General features: G+C 41.0%; 1 protein-coding gene, 1 long non-coding RNA gene and 4 other non-coding genes across 6 annotated transcripts; 5 read left to right on the top strand and 1 right to left on the bottom strand.

The window, feature by feature from the left end:
- Positions 1 to 1359: 1359 nt before the first annotated feature.
- si:cabz01076231.1 (calcium-binding protein 2) lies at positions 1360 to 5117 on the bottom strand. Its single transcript, XM_037112519.1, has 8 exons — positions 4983 to 5117; positions 4713 to 4775; positions 4422 to 4545; positions 3550 to 3580; positions 2400 to 2543; positions 2144 to 2253; positions 1727 to 1874; positions 1360 to 1625 (listed from the first exon to the last, which is right to left on the bottom strand). Exons 2-8 carry the CDS (start codon positions 4772 to 4774, stop codon positions 1597 to 1599), a joined length of 648 nt encoding a protein of 215 aa, XP_036968414.1. The 5' UTR covers position 4775; positions 4983 to 5117; the 3' UTR covers positions 1360 to 1596.
- Positions 1597 to 14887, top strand: LOC119027374. Its single transcript, XR_005077366.1, has 8 exons — positions 1597 to 1660; positions 4496 to 4583; positions 5014 to 6361; positions 7575 to 7687; positions 11120 to 11232; positions 13168 to 13307; positions 13546 to 14142; positions 14756 to 14887. It is a non-coding gene; the product is annotated as an uncharacterized LOC119027374 (long non-coding RNA).
- On the top strand, positions 7637 to 7800 carry LOC119027887. The gene has a single exon (XR_005077500.1). It is a non-coding gene; the product is annotated as a U1 spliceosomal RNA (small nuclear RNA).
- LOC119027909 lies at positions 9131 to 9321 on the top strand. Its single transcript, XR_005077522.1, has one exon. It is a non-coding gene; the product is annotated as a U2 spliceosomal RNA (small nuclear RNA).
- Positions 11182 to 11345, top strand: LOC119027898. Its single transcript, XR_005077511.1, has one exon. It is a non-coding gene; the product is annotated as a U1 spliceosomal RNA (small nuclear RNA).
- LOC119027921 lies at positions 12676 to 12866 on the top strand. Its single transcript, XR_005077533.1, has one exon. It is a non-coding gene; the product is annotated as a U2 spliceosomal RNA (small nuclear RNA).
- Positions 14888 to 15638: the final 751 nt, after the last annotated feature.

Genomic DNA, 15638 nt, shown 5'->3' with positions numbered 1-15638 from the left:
TAAGGCAAACATTCCCCCTGAGAGGAGAAGAAATAGATGTGTTGGAGAGTCACAGGAGACAGGCGGAACGAGAGTCTTTATTTTATCTAGGCATGATTTGGTGTTTTGAAATTGACAGGAAGATCTGAAATTTCACGACATACTTGGCTCCTTTCAGCACAAGTTAGTCTGCTGTACTCAATGGCCGGGCATCGCACAGACACAGAAGTCAAAAGAGTTTTGTTTTCTTTATCCCGCGATTAGTTTCTTTTAGTGATGGTAAATCCTGGAACTGCACAACCAGTAAAGTGGAGCCTATGCTTGGAATTTTCTATTGAAGATATAATTCAAGACTGATGAAAACGGACAAAGTTAGAACTGTGAACAATATGAATGTGACTTTATTCAATTTTGGTTTGTCCTGGGAAAAAAACTGTTCTTCAGACAGGTGAACATTTCAACTCAAGGCCCACTTCCTGTCTCCTCATCCATCTCTTCCCCTCTTATGAAAAAAGGTTTCCAGTGCGACTTTATACTTTTTAGGAGCTGAGTATCTGTCTTATACTATTCTGTTCCTTGTCTGACAGCAAGACTTTAATTTCAGCAGATTACATGTGCTGCATGTTGCGGAACTTTTCTGAATTATGTGCACATATAATTCACATAAGTGCTGTATCGTAGGCAACTGGACTTCTTTCAGTTTCTTGAAGACGTTTCATCCCACATCCAAGAGGCTTCTTCAGGTGAAGCATTTTCAAGAAACTGAAACTCACCCGGTTGTCTACGATACAGCGTTTGAATTACCATGAGCTGGATGACTGAGAACCTTCATCAACATGTGCACATATAGTTTGATGTTAAAAAAAGAAGAAGATTAAGTTACCAGTAGTGTTAAGCTTTTAGATTTTCAAATCAGAGATAAGCTCTGCTTGGTTAGTTCCAGCGCCACCATCAATTGTTGGCCTGAGGTGGGATTTTATTGTGAAATGTGACTCTTTTTTTTTCCGGACACACCTGCACCGTGGATTAAGATGTGAAAATGCTTCTCTGAAGATAGCATACCTGACAAAACTCAAAGCTGCATTGCTGTTAACAATTGACAATGAATTTAATTTATATTTAACTTATATTCTCTAGATGATAATTACATTATCATTTCCATTTTGTTTGACAATGACCTGGAGGTAATAAAAGAAGTTTTTTGGAATAAAGTCTGTTTGAGAGGTTAAAAGTGATCAGTTCATTCAATTATTTACTATACTGTATATTCTAGCAGTATCAGGTTTTTGAATGAAGAGTACTCACATCATTTTTATTTCTTTATTAAAATAGCAAACCATTTCAGTACTATTTACATGTTATATCACTGCAATAGGTTCATGTATCTGTCAAAATAACTCTGTTGTTTGAGGCAGGACTCATACAGCATCAATCTGGCGCCAACAATTCATTATTCATACAATTTTTTACAGAGTTAGGCACACGGTATGTTGTAGTAGTCTATACTATCATTATCAACACTCACAAATTGTCAAGATTTGATAGCTGAATGAATTTCCGGGGGAATGATCGAGACATCGTAGTGTGTCCTGTCCTTGTTGTCTGTTGTTTCAGCAGCTAGCGAATGGAGAGCATCATCACAAACTCTGAAGAGCAGAGAGAAGACAGAAAAACAGAACAGGTCAGTCAGCACTAAATTAATCACACCTCTGTTTAACAAGTCTGCGCCAGAGCTCCTGGTTCTCACCTTCAAAGTCAATGTTTCCGTCTGCGTTAATGTCCAGCTCCTTCAAGATCTCCTCCAGTTCGCCTTTCTTCAACTTCTCCCCCAGCATCGACTTGATCGCCTCCTTCAACTCATCCTGGTTGATCTTTCCATCTCCATCGAGATCGAACTTGAAACAGAGAAAGTGATGAAAAGGGTTTTCAAACAGTGGGAAAAGGTTGTTTTATGTTGAATTTCCAGATTAACAGCAGGATGTCTGTTGACAGTACAACTTCATTTTTGGTATTTAGACAATTATTTATAATTCCTTTTTTCATTCATTCATTGAAAGGGAAGCTTTTTTCAGTCTGATGTTTCAGCTTATTTTATGACTGGCCCTTCCCTTCTGCTGTAGTGAAGTAACATTGTTCATGGATTGTTCATCATCACTTGACTCACCTGAGTAAAGGCCGACTGGAGCTCCTTGAGTCCCAGCATGTGAGCAGTCTCTCCCATCATCCTGGGTCCCATCAGCTCAACAAAGTCTTCAAAGTCCATTAAGCCGCCCACTGTGAAGAGGAGAGATGCCAGGGGCCATGAAGTAGAAAAGGGGCTCCGAGGCAACAACAGCCCAACTAATATGCATACTTTTACGCAAGCCTTTTTGTAAAATACGCTTGATTTGAAACTAAACCCGTCCTCAATTTCAGCTCACTTCTCATCTTGATTTGCTGTACTATTTCCAGCAGTTCCATCTCCGTGGGCATGTATCCCATGGTCCTCATGCATTCAGCCACATCCTTGTAGTTCAGGTATCCATCTTGGTCGTAGTCAAACTCTTTGAAGGCGTCTTGCAACTCTGTAAGAAAGATCGAGAGCCACAGAAAGAGCGAACATGGTTGAGGATTATACAGTACCATTGCTGCAACATCTCAAACCTGAAAGAGACTTTAAGGCAAAAATCGAATCTACTTGTAAGTTATTAAAGGAAGAGGCCGGGTAATTCAGTTTCACTGGTCACAACAAAAAAGTGCCAACTTTTTTCATCAAGGGAGAAATGTATCAGTGTTACTGAATCAATGTCTATGTAAGTGAATTACAGTTAAAGGGTAGCTCCACCAATTTTCCACATTGAAGTTTACAGGTCTTGGGGGACACTACTGCATATGTGGAAAAAGTAGTATGAAGCCTGTTGTGGCTCCGGATACACTACTACACTAATACATACTGACGTCACGTATTAGCATGTATACGTGATGTCTGGCTAAGTTGCATTGTGGGTAATGTAGGCACCACGTTTCGAAAAGCAGTCCCTTGGTTTAACATTGCGCTCCTAAAAATACTGTTGACCACATTATGGACAGTTTTAAAACAAATGATCAAAATGGATACAGCAGAAGCAGAGACACTGTCCCATTCTTCACATTCTTCTTCCTTTTTCATCCCGCAACCTACATTACCCACAATGCATTTTTACATAGGCAGTCATATATATTGTAAACCTGCAAACACTTTGTAATGGGGAACATTGGTGGAGCTACCCATTAAGAACAAAAGCGCACATAGAATCTAAAACAGTTTTTAAGATTCAATCCAGTTGAAAAAGGCTACTTTTGTGAACTTAAGCGGTCAGTTACATAATACATTTTTACAAATGTATAAAAAATATGGCAGGAAGTGGAGAGAAATTGTAATGAGAAAACCAAAATGATTCAAATCTGAATTACTCTTACTGGACAATATGTATGATAATGTACTTGTTTGTTACAACGTTTCTCTACTGCAGTAATGCTGGAGGGTTTAGAGCTGAGGATGCAGCTATTACCATGTTAGTAATGGTTATGAGCTGTGGAAGTGAGACTTACCGTCCAGCTCAGCCTGAGCCAATTCTCTCTCCTGCAGAAACGGTGGGGGGAAAAAAAAAGTTGAAATGTGAATCTATTTTACAATTAATGCAATAATAAATTTTACCAAAGTATCTTGACAAAACATTTTAAATAAATGCCTGTAATGGTTTTGATATCAAAGATTTGAGAGTTCTTTGTAATTCTAAGCATGCGTGTTAAATGATGCATGTTTATGTCAGGAGCATAGATACTGCCATGTCATGTGCAACAATGGAAAAGGTAAATATTTTCCAAGTTGAATCACCAAAGTGTTTGGCGCTGGTGCTCTTCATTTGGATAACCCTAACCAAGTGTGGCAGTAAGCCTCAACTAATGAGACACTAATGCTGGCGTCACAGCAGGCTTAGTGATGGCAGCTCGAGAAAGATCATGAACATGCTGTGAGTGCACCGGATGACTTCAATGTCACTTCTGACTCTGACGTTTTAATGTCTGATCTACAGCGCCTTCTGATCACTTCATTGCGGAGAGCTATGCCTTAAGATTTAAATTTAAATCACTTAATGTAAATTACAGACTTTTAAACCTTCTTTTTACTCATTAAGTGCTTTAAGTTGTGATTAAGGAAAAGCTGTTGAAAGAATTACACAATACATTTTTGCGTTATATATCATAAAGTTGTGTTTAAATTTGGCATGAATTGGTGATTTTATGTTGAGTTTGAATCCAAGCAGTTATGACTTAAGCTGTTTGGCCAGTGGGTTGCAGTAAAGGTCAAAGGTCAGATCACCACAGCAGAGGTCAAGTACCATCATAGCCAAGAGAAATCTCAACATGTCCATCTATACAGTACGTTTCAATCACAGAAAGTGTGGGTGTCACCCACTTACCGCCCCAAAAACACTTTCAAGCACAGAGTTGTAGACTTTGGTCATGTTCTCAGTGGTTTTCTTGGACTTTTTAGATGATTTTCTGGGTGCTTCAGAGACCGACCCTGTCGGGGAGACACCATTGCTGCAAGACGGAAAAATCAGACGATAAACAGCAAAAGGGTAAATGCGTAATTTACATCTCAAGACTTTTGATTATACACCAAAAAAGTTTTCTCATCCACTCACTATATATTAGCAGTATTGGCATATGAACTTCATGGCTAAAAACCAAAGAGACTGCAGACCTACCCATCTGTTGAGACTGAGTTTATAGACGTTGTAGAAGGTAACCTCTCTTCTGTCTTTGACATGCTGTTGATGAACAGAGGCAAACAATGGGTATCTAACATTTACTCGACCCCCCAAAAATCTGAATGTGTTAATAACAGTATATACATGCGTGTGTGGACAGGTCGCAAAAATATCTCCAGAAGTGATTTTGGGTTGATGAGAAAATAAAATGATAATCCCAGGAAATTCTAACATCTGAATCAAGTCTCTTCACTGCAATTTGCTTACCTTAATTCCTTCTCCTGAATGCTGAGAAAAGAAACAGCTAGAAGTCGAGCAGCACAGCGCTTCTCGTCCTCCTTGAGCAGTGCTCCACTTGTGAATGGCTGCGCTGTATCCTGTCCGTTGTGTGTTCCCCTCTTGACCCCTTTCCATCAGAGAGGCTTAACAGGTAATTACCTGGCTAAACATGCAGCCAACGATTAGAAAGCAAAACGTGGAACAGCAGTGTGACTGCTGTGACCTTCCTCAAAGGTTTTTGGTGTCATAGGTATTTTGATTTAGAGCTTCTCTCTCTCTCTCTCTCTCTCTCTCTCTCTTTTTTTTTTTTTTTAAGTTTTCATATTGGTCCTTTGGAGTGACTTTTAGTTCTGCCCTGAGGAAGTGTTTTCTAGTGTTTCTGAGTGAGTGACATTTATCCACATGGTGTTGAGATCAAAGGTATATTGAAAATGTTAAATACAAATCCGACAATTGATCAAACACTTAATTGCATGTCCATACACAATCATCATCCTAATTCAATTATGAGGAGTGTTGATATGTATGCAAAACTATAAGCAGATGTACTGCTGGAAAAGCCATTACATTTACATTTAGCAGTCGCTTTTGTCCAAAGCCACATACAGTAATTCATACATTCATACACTGATGACAGTGGCTGCCATGCAAGTAGCTGACCAGCACAGCAGGAGCAGTTTGGCTTTCAGGGTTGTTAGATAAACTATAACAGATTAGTATTATATCTGAGCTGTAATATAATTGTTGTCATTTTTTTATTCTCTATGTTGTTATACAGGGTTTGTTTTCAATTGCTTTGGTTGTTTTTAAGAATGCATAGCATATGTTCATTATATATTTCTACATAACTTGCTTGCATGACCATGTTCTCATCTTTAAATATTTTAGCTGGGGTTATACAGAGACACGCCCTTTCCGGTTTCCATCAGCAGAACTTAAAAAAATAAAAATAAAAATAAAATCTGTATTTTAGTGGATAGAGAGAGACCAATTATTTTTAGATCCCGCTTGAACTGTGACATGAACTAAACACAGGACGTTGGTCAATTTAAGAGATGTTTTTTTCATCTTGACAGTCGCAGTTTGGTCTCCATTTCCGGTTGCTTTGCACACGACCGCGCGCGGCGCGCGACGCGCGACTGTCGCCAGCTAGCCAAACCTGACTTCTCCAGTGACTGTCCATGTATTCACACAGGTGGCCTTACCTTAATTAATTATATTTGTAAATGCATTTGTTCTCTAAAACATTAGGGAATACGTCGTGTTCTACCGGAGGAATGGACGTGATATGACATGGAGACAACGTCTTTGAAGTGTAGCCGATGAGCTGGCCTGGTAGCAGCGGCAGCGAGCTGACGTCATCGAAGGTGAGTTTTCTGCTTGTTAATTCTTAGCTAAGGTGTGTGGTTTGTATACAAGTTATTTATAAACGCTTTGACGTGGATACAGTTGCATTTGTAATTAGGCAAACGTGGACTTTTCAGGGAAATGTCATATCTGACCGACACTGTCGGTTTCTCCCGAACTGCGCAACAGGTCAATGGCGTAGCCACATTTTTTAACCCGGGAAGTTCGTAATATGTCCGCTAACACTGTGTCGTCCATTGTATTCTCCGCCAGATGGCAGGGTTAGTTAATTACGGGTTAACTAAGTGCGATGAAATCCAAATCAAATCCATTTTATTTATATAGTAGAAAATCAGAATCACCTTGCCCCAATGGGCTGTACAATGTATACACTGAAAGACATCCCCTGTCTTTAGACCCTCGGTTCCAGTGAGGAAAAACATGCGATTATTGTAAGACAAGGCAAGTTTATTTGAATCTCACAGTTCAAACACAAGACAACTCAAAGTGCTTTACAGGGCCATAGGAATAAGAAATAGGAAAATAAGCTGAACCAGAATACGTTTAAAATATTGTAAAGAAATATATGAGTACGGTGCAGCGTTTCTGTCGCAGTTAGTGTGTCAGTGAACAGCAGCGCCGGTAGTCGCCAGTGTAAACTCGCAGGTAAAAACAATAACTGCAACGATTTTGTTAATGTATATATGGATATGTGTTTGCACAGAGGCCGGTGCAGAAAAACACATGCGCTCAACAGATTACGGTAGCCTCTGTCAATGTCCCGCCCACAGGACTACCTGATTGGTTATACGTCACAAGTAATAGCCTATCAACATTGAACGTTGTCGTGCGTCAGACCCGAGTTGCTCCGGTGCGCCAACATCAGTCCACATGCATCGTGGATCAACTTTGTGTGGTTACACGTCCGCTAAAAACTAAACACTCCTTTTAGTGGTGCATGTATAAAAAGTGAAACCTGAAGAAAAACCCATTTAGACTACAGTTTCTTCACAGCAAAAGTTTATAATGTTTTGCAGAGGTGACAACTTAGAAGTAGCCTACCACATAACATCCCACACGCCACTGCAAAGCATGCTGGGAAAATGCAAGAATACGATCTACTCATAATCCATGTTTTTTTTTTAAATATATCATCTTATGAAACTTGTGCAGGAATTTAATATCATTAGATCATTATGTTCTGCCCTAAAAGTGCGTCACTGTTAATTCCAGGGCACCATCGGTCTGACTCGCATGCAGCTGACTGACTCCCATCCGTCCACCATACAGAAGTCATACTTACCTGGCAGGGGAGACACCATGATCAAGAAGGTGGTTCACCCATGGTGAGACTCAGCCATTGCACTCAGGCTTTGTTGACCTATGCGAATTCCCCAAATGTGGGAATCTCGACTGCAAAATTTCTGGTAGTGGGGGACTGCGTTCGCGCTCTCCCCTGATAACATGTCTAAAGGAAATTTAAGTATAAATGATAGTAGGGAAGTTTGTCTGCATTAAAATCACATCTAGTCATTGTGTAGCTGATCATTTTAAACAGAAGCAAATGTAAGTGAAGCAACAGCGACATTTAAGAATACTAAAAAAAAAAAAAGATGTAATAATACCAGATTACATAGTAAATGCAGTTATGTAACAAAATATTTTATTGATCACAATGGATCAATCACTGTCTAAAGCTGCGTTGAAATAAAGAAAAAAAAAAAAGATTTTTCTGTAACCTTCCACAACAATGCTTCAACAATGTTTAGAACAAAGGTGAAAATGAAGTCTTTGGCTGCATCAAAATAAATAAAAATGAACCAATATTGTATTTTGCTGTGCGCTACTTTGACACAAAGCTTCACAGTTGTATAGCGCTTATTGTAAACAACACGCACAGTAAACTCTTCATTGTAAACTCTTTTATATCTTACTGGGAACCTTCCTACACAAATAAAGCTGCAAAATTAGATGCAGAACATGTTAAACTGCAAACTCAGCATACATTCTACGAAAAAAAATGGCAGTGTTATTTGCTAGGAAGACAAGCTTATCAACCATTTCTGCCTTCAGACAGGATGTTGCCGCCTGCGCTGAAAAGTTGCATGTTCAGATCTAGATATAGATACTATAACAATATCATCTAGCCCTACTCTGAAGCCTCTGATATTCCAGGAATGGTCCTCCTCCATCCTAACCCTCACGCACTTAATCAACTGATCCAGTTGATTATCAGTTGTGCTGTTTGGTTGTTGGAACAAAAATGTGCTGTCCCACAATACTCTGTAGAGCCCTGCTGCTGTTCACAGTCCAGACCAACAGGTGGCAGTAGCAGGAATGTCAGTTGCCCACCAGCAGGGATCAAGGTGCAAAGACAAAGAAACAGGAAGTGGTTGTAATGTGAGGGGGTAAAGCATGTAACTTTGCTGTTTTTTTTCTCTCCAGTGATTTTTAAATGTAGATCAACCAACATGTCAGTGTACTGAGATTTAGCTTCGGGTCATGTGTGTTCTGTTTGGCTGGTGCTCATTTGTTAGAGGTAAAATGGTTTAAACTGGTGCTGAGCATGTGGTGTGGGAATACAGCATTGCATCATGGGAAATACATAGTTTATCAATTGAAAGTGTAAATAGTCTTTGTCAGCCTTAGTATAAATTTAAAATTTCTGGATTAAGTTCCCGTACATTCATACTGTCTTCTACAGGCTCTTGTTCTGTTTTCATGTCCCAACCCACGAGGTAGACTAACAGCGTAAAGAGTCAGTACCTCCCCTCTGGCAGTTGTGCAGTATCGCTTCTCGGCCTTTTGGCTAAGATCAAGTGTAGTATCTGTTCTTATCAGTTTAATATCTGATACGTCCCCTACCCGGGGACCATATATTAAATTGATTTTTGGACTAGGGAGATGGAATAGGGGCTTGCTCCATCCACTCCACGCATCAACCTGGTATTGCAGTACTTCCAGGACTGGTGCACCCCCCTTTCCATGTTGAAAGCAATTATGTGGGCTTTTTTGGTGCTAGGACTTCCTGCACTTATCTGCTGCATAGACTTAAATGTTGTTCCAAGCTGCATTGTCTGGACACATCTTCTTGAAAACAAGTTTGCAGAACAGTAAAATGTGACACTCCCACAGATGGATTTTTCTTAAATCATAGCTTTACTAATATAAGACATTTGTGAAAGAATGGGCCGCTCTCAGGAGCTCAGTGAATTCCAGCGTGGAACTGTCATAGGATGCCACTTGTGCAACAAATCCAGTCGTGAAATTTCCTCGCTCCTAAATATTCCACAGTCAACTGTCAGCTCTATTATAACAAAATGGAAGCGTTTGGGAACAACAGCAACTCAGCCACGAAGTGGTAGGCCACGTAAAGTGACGGAGAGGGGTCAGCGGATGCTGAAGCGCATAGTGCAAAGAGGTCGCCGACTTTCTGCACAGTCAATTGCTAGAGAGCTACAAACTTCATGTGACCTTCAGATTAGCCCAAGTACAGTACGCAGAGAGCTTCATGGAGTGGGTTTCCATGGCCGAGCAGCTGCAGCCAAGCCACACATCACCAAGTGCAATGCAAGGCGTCGGATGCAATGGTGTAAAGCACGCCGTCACTGGCCTCTAGAGCAGTGGAGACGCGTTCTCTGGAGTGATGAATCACGCTTTTCCATCTGGCAATCTGATGGACGAGTCTGGGTTTGGAGGTTGCCAGGAGAACGGTACATTTCAGATTGCATTGTGCCAACTGTGAAATTTGGTGGAGGAGGAATTATGGTATGGGGTTGTTTTTCAGGAGCTGGGCTTGGCCCCTTAGTTCCAGTGAAAGGAACATTGAATGCTTCAGGATACCAAAACATTTTGGACAATTCCATGCTCCCAACCTTGTGGGAACAGTTTGGAGCGGGCCCCTTCCTCTTCCAACATGACTGTGCACCAGTGCACAAAGCAAGGTCCATAAAGACGTGGATGACAGAGTCTGGTGTGGATGAACTTGACTGGCCTGCACAGAGTCCTGACCTGAACCCGATAGAACACCTTTGGGATGAATTAGAGCGGAGACTGAGAGCCAGGCCTTCTCGACCAACATCAGTGTGTGACCTCACCAATGCGCTTTTGGAAGAATGGTCAAAAATTCCTATAAACACTCTCCTCAACCTTGTGGACAGTCTTCCCAGTAGCAGGCCTCACTCAGTGGGGGAGAAAGCGACAGCTTTTAAATCAGTCTCTCTACCCAGTCATTGCACTTTTAGAGTAAAACACAGCACACATGTCTTGTCTAAATGTTCACTTTGTCTCGAGATTCCAAGAATTGTGACTTGAAAAGGCATAAGCACCTGTAGAACTGTCTTTCACGCACCATGATGGCCAACGTTTGTAATTAATTCACGTTTGCATGCGCCCGCTGGTGTGTGAGTCTGTGAGGGGGGAGTGGGGCGGTCCACATGCATTGTGGATCAACTTTGTGCGGTTACACGTCCACTAAAAACGAAACACTCCTTTTAGGGGTGCATGTATAAAAAGTGAAACTTGAAGAATAAACCATATAGACTACAGTTTCTTCACAGCATAAGTTTATATTTTTTTGCAGAAGTGAAAACCCGGAAGTAGCCTACCACATAACATCCCACACACTGCTGCAAAGCATGCTGGGAAAATGCAAGAATACTATCTACTCATAATCCATGTTTTTAAAAAAAATATATCTTCTTATGAAACTTGTGCAGGAATTTAATATCATTAGATCATTATGTTCTGCCCTAAAAGTGCGTCACTGTTAATTCCAGGGCACCATCGGTCTGACTCGCATGCAGCTGACTGACTCCCATCCGTCCACCATACAGAAGTCATACTTACCTGGCAGGGGAGACACTATGATCAAGAAGGTGGTTCACCCATGGTGAGACTCAGCCATTGCACTCAGGCTTTGTTGACCTATGCGAATTCCCCACATGTGGGAATCTCGACTGCAAAATTTCTGGTAGTGGGGGACTGCGTTCGCGCTCTCCCCTGATAACATGTCTAAAGGAAATTTAAGTATAAATGATAGTTGGGAAGTTTGTCTGCATTAAAATCACATCTAGTCATTGTGTAGCTGATCATTTTAAACAGAAGCAAATGTAAGTGAAGCAACAGCGACATTTAAGAATACTAAAAAAAAAAAAGATGTAATAATACCAGATTACATAGTAAATGCAGTTATGTAACAAAATATTTTATTGATCATGGATCAATCACTGTCTAAAGCTGCGTTGAAACAAAGAAAAAAAAGATTTTTCAGCAACCCTCTACTGCAACAATGCTTCAACAATGTTTAGAACAAAGGTGAAAATGAAGTCTTTGGCTGCATCAAAATAAATAAAAATGAACCAATATTGTATTTTGCTGTGCGCTACTTTGACACAAAGCTTCACAGTTGTATAGCGCTTATTGTAAACAACACGCACAGTAAACTCTTCATTGTAAACTCTTTTATATCTTACTGGGAACCTTCCTACACAAATAAAGCTGCAAAATTAGATGCAGAACATGTTAAACTGCAAAACTCAGCATACATTCTACGAAAAAAAATGGCAGTGTTATTTGCTAGGAAGACAAGCTTATCAACCATTTCTGCCTTCAGACAGGATGTTGCCGCCTGCGCTGAAAAGTTGCATGTTCAGATCTAGATATAGATACAATAACAATATCATCTAGCCCTACTCTGAAGCCTCTGATATTCCAGGAATGGTCCTCCTCCATCCTAACCCTCACGCACTTAATCAACTGATCCAGTTGATTATCAGTTGTGCTGTTTGGTTGTTGGAACAAAAACGTGCTGTCCCACAATACTCTGTAGAGCCCTGCTGCTGTTCACAGTCCAGACCAACAGGTGGCAGTAGCAGGAATGTCAGTTGCCCACCAGCAGGGACCAAGGTGCAAAGACAAAGAAACAGGAAGTGGTTGTAAGTAATGTGAGGGGGTAAAGCATGTAACTTTGCTGTTTTTTTTCTCTCCTCTGATTTTTAAATGTAGATTAACCAACATGTCAGTGTACTGAGATTTAGCTTCGGGTCATGTGTGTTCTGTTTGGCTGGTGCTCATTTGTTAGAGGTAAAATGGTTTAAACTGGTGCTGAGCATGTGGTGTGGGAATACAGCATTGCATCATGGGAAATACATAGTTTATCAATTGAAAGTGTAAATAGTCTTTGTCAGCCTTAGTATAAATTTAAAATTTCTGGATTAAGTTCCCGTACATTCATACTGTCTTCTACAGGCTCTTGTCCTGTTTTCATGTCCCAACCCACGAGGTAGACTAACAGCGTAAAGAGTCAGTACCTCCCCTCTGGCAGTTGTGCAGTATCGCTTCTCGGCCTTTTGGCTAAGATCAAGTGTAGTATCTGTTCTTATCAGTTTAATATCTGATACGTCCCCTACCCGGGGACCATATATTAAATTGATTTTTGGACTAGGGAGATGGAATAGGGGCTTGCTCCGTCCACTCCACGCATCAACCTGGTATTGCAGTACTTCCAGGACTGGTGCACCCCCCTTTCCATGTTGAAAGCAATTATCTTGTGTTATACTGCTGGCATTTTAGGTGATGTGTCTTATTACGTTTATCAGCTGTATGTACTTTGATGTTGTCTGTAATTTACCTCTTTCTATGTCATGTGTAGAACTTTTGCACAGGTTGCAGGAGCAATTGGCCTGATGTGATATGGAATGCTGGGAAGAGACTGGGATACTGGAGGTTAGGGGGGACTGACAATGGAGGGCAAGGTCTTAGTTATGAAGGCTGTGATTTTACCCTTGTTTTTGCTAATCAGTTCTGTCTTTGTCCTGCCTTATAGAGTGCTTTTAGATCTGGATCGAGCCATTTTTTATTTCACGTGGGGGTCCACGTGGGAGCCAGTGACCAGACAAGCGATGAAAAAGCCTAAAAACAAAAGCAGGGAAAGACGTTCCGGACCTCCACTTTTTTAGGCAGCAAGTAAACGACACTGCACCTAACATACACCACAGCCCCATCCAGAGACCACAAGACACGATTCTGGATGGGGTTTTACCTCAGAACACTCAAGTTTTTACCAATCGATCTCAGAGTACCTTTGTCTTTTAAACTGCCGATGGCCTATGATTTTATACGTATGTTTTTAATAGATTTTGACTTGGATCAGGAGGAGCTGACATTTTTAACCAACCATCGCTCTCTTTTCTCTCTTGTGCAGTAGCGGGAGCCAGTGAGTCCAGTGCGTGGGCTTGCATTTGGTGAGCCCTCAACGGTTTGGAACATTGTGAACCATCCTGCTCTCCCAAACAGATGACAAGATCTGTCCTGGATGGTAGCTCATGAGGTCCTCCCGGTCAGGCCCGGTATGCACTCTTGGGGCATGTCATCATCCACCATCGGCCCCGACTGGGTTGTGGGCGCACCCAAGTCAGTGAGGCAGCACTGCCATGAATCTGTGGGCAATTCCTGTGCTTGCCAGCAGGGGAGGTCCTAGATGTACAACTAGTGCTCTACAAGGTGAGCAGGAGGATAAGAACAACCAAGGAATTCTCCAAGCTCTGGCTCACCCTGGCCGCCATGAAAGACACCGTTTGGACCTCCAGAAACCTGCTGGCAAGAAAGCACATGCAGATCCCCCCTGTGGCTACAATCCAAATGGCCTCAGCAACTGTCCAAACAGCTGTCGCTGCGGGCGGCAGGCCTAGGACGTAGCCGTAGAAGAATCGCCTCTGTACTCATTTGGAGGTTGGAGCTGGAGCCACACACAAATTCAAGGCAGCGGCGGCCTGATCCTCCAGGTGTGGAAGGTGGGAAGGTAAAAAGAGGTGGAGGGCCCTGATGGGGCTCGTGCACAATAAAGACTTTAGAGATCTGAAATGTCCTCAATTTTAAAAGACATGCTCATGGACTCATACACTTACACTGATTCATAGAATGGAGTTTTAATGCCACTAAGAGCACTTTGTTTTAACATGTCTTATGTATTCTAAAGCAACAATGTGTTTTTTTTTACTATCTGTAAATACCTTTTTAAGATATCAAATGGTAGTTTTTGTAATGAATGGTTTTACAGATGAAACTAATACAGTACAAAACTATTTTTGTTCTTAGCTGGAAGTTGTGGGAGCTCCCCCTAATCGTCAAAGTTTGCCGGCTTCCCTCAAGTCTTATCAATACTAGTAGTATTGATAATTAGATAGCTTTTGTTGCTTTTATAAAGTGAATGTATAAGATGGAAGACCCTTATTGGTTTCAAAATGGCATTAAATGAGTTTGTATATCATGTACCACTATTTAATGCAAGCACAAATGTCATTTAGTGTATCACAGTGACTTCTTTCATCATCTGCTCAGTTGATAACACATATCTGAAGTCTGAAGAGAACTGCAAATTGGTCACCAGCTGTTTTTATTTTACATGATTTCAGGGGAGAGCACGAATACAGTCCCTCACTACCAGAAAAGATGACAGTGGAGCTTCTCCCATTGAACACATGAAGAATTCAGTGGCGTTTGCTGGAAACTACAGTAATGTATATGTGGCTCACCCCCATTAGAATCAAATAATGCATAGACATCAACTGTATGCATTCCATATAAGTGATACTGGTTAGCTATTGTTATACCTCTTGAAGATATTCAAATGCTACATGATATAAATACAGTATGTAACTGTATAAGCAAGTGCTACACAATTAATGTCATTGATTCATATTTTACTGAATGGATTTTTGCTTTTTCCCCCCATTAAAGTACAGCTTATTTTATCATAATGATAAGTGTGTAAAAATGCTTTGTCTTTTCATTAAATGTTATTCTGTGTTCATGAATTCCTTTATGGATGATTGAAAATGGCGGTATGTGTCTGAGGCTGAGTAAAGGTACTTAAATGTTTCTATTGCTATATGTGCAAGATTATCTGATTGTTGTATGGTTGATAAACAAATATTCACCCATTTTTGCATCCATGAATTGACAGTCCACAACTCACTGTTACTGTAGCAGGGACCACTATTGAATACAGTGTATGAAAAGGTAAACACTACACCACAGTGTAGACCAAAAAAAAGCATAAGTGAAAAAGCTAATGGATTACATGTCATACAAGATGAATGCTATGTTGGTTGGTCACAGAGTGGACAGACGGGGCTCCTCGTCTCTTCTGTCCTCATGCCTATGACCTGGAAAATACAGCGGGCCATGCTGAATATTGTCTCAGCCCTAAAACTCTTTTCCAGCAGCAAGGGGAGAGGAGGCTTGCTGGAGGAACTATGGGTGAGGATGCACAGGTTGACAGAGGCTCCTCCAGGT

Source organism: Acanthopagrus latus, chromosome 10, assembly GCF_904848185.1.
Source record: "Acanthopagrus latus isolate v.2019 chromosome 10, fAcaLat1.1, whole genome shotgun sequence".
Taxonomy (NCBI): domain Eukaryota; kingdom Metazoa; phylum Chordata; class Actinopteri; order Spariformes; family Sparidae; genus Acanthopagrus; species Acanthopagrus latus.
Note: the sequence above shows the minus strand (reverse complement) of the source record. Positions and strands in the feature narration are given on the sequence as shown.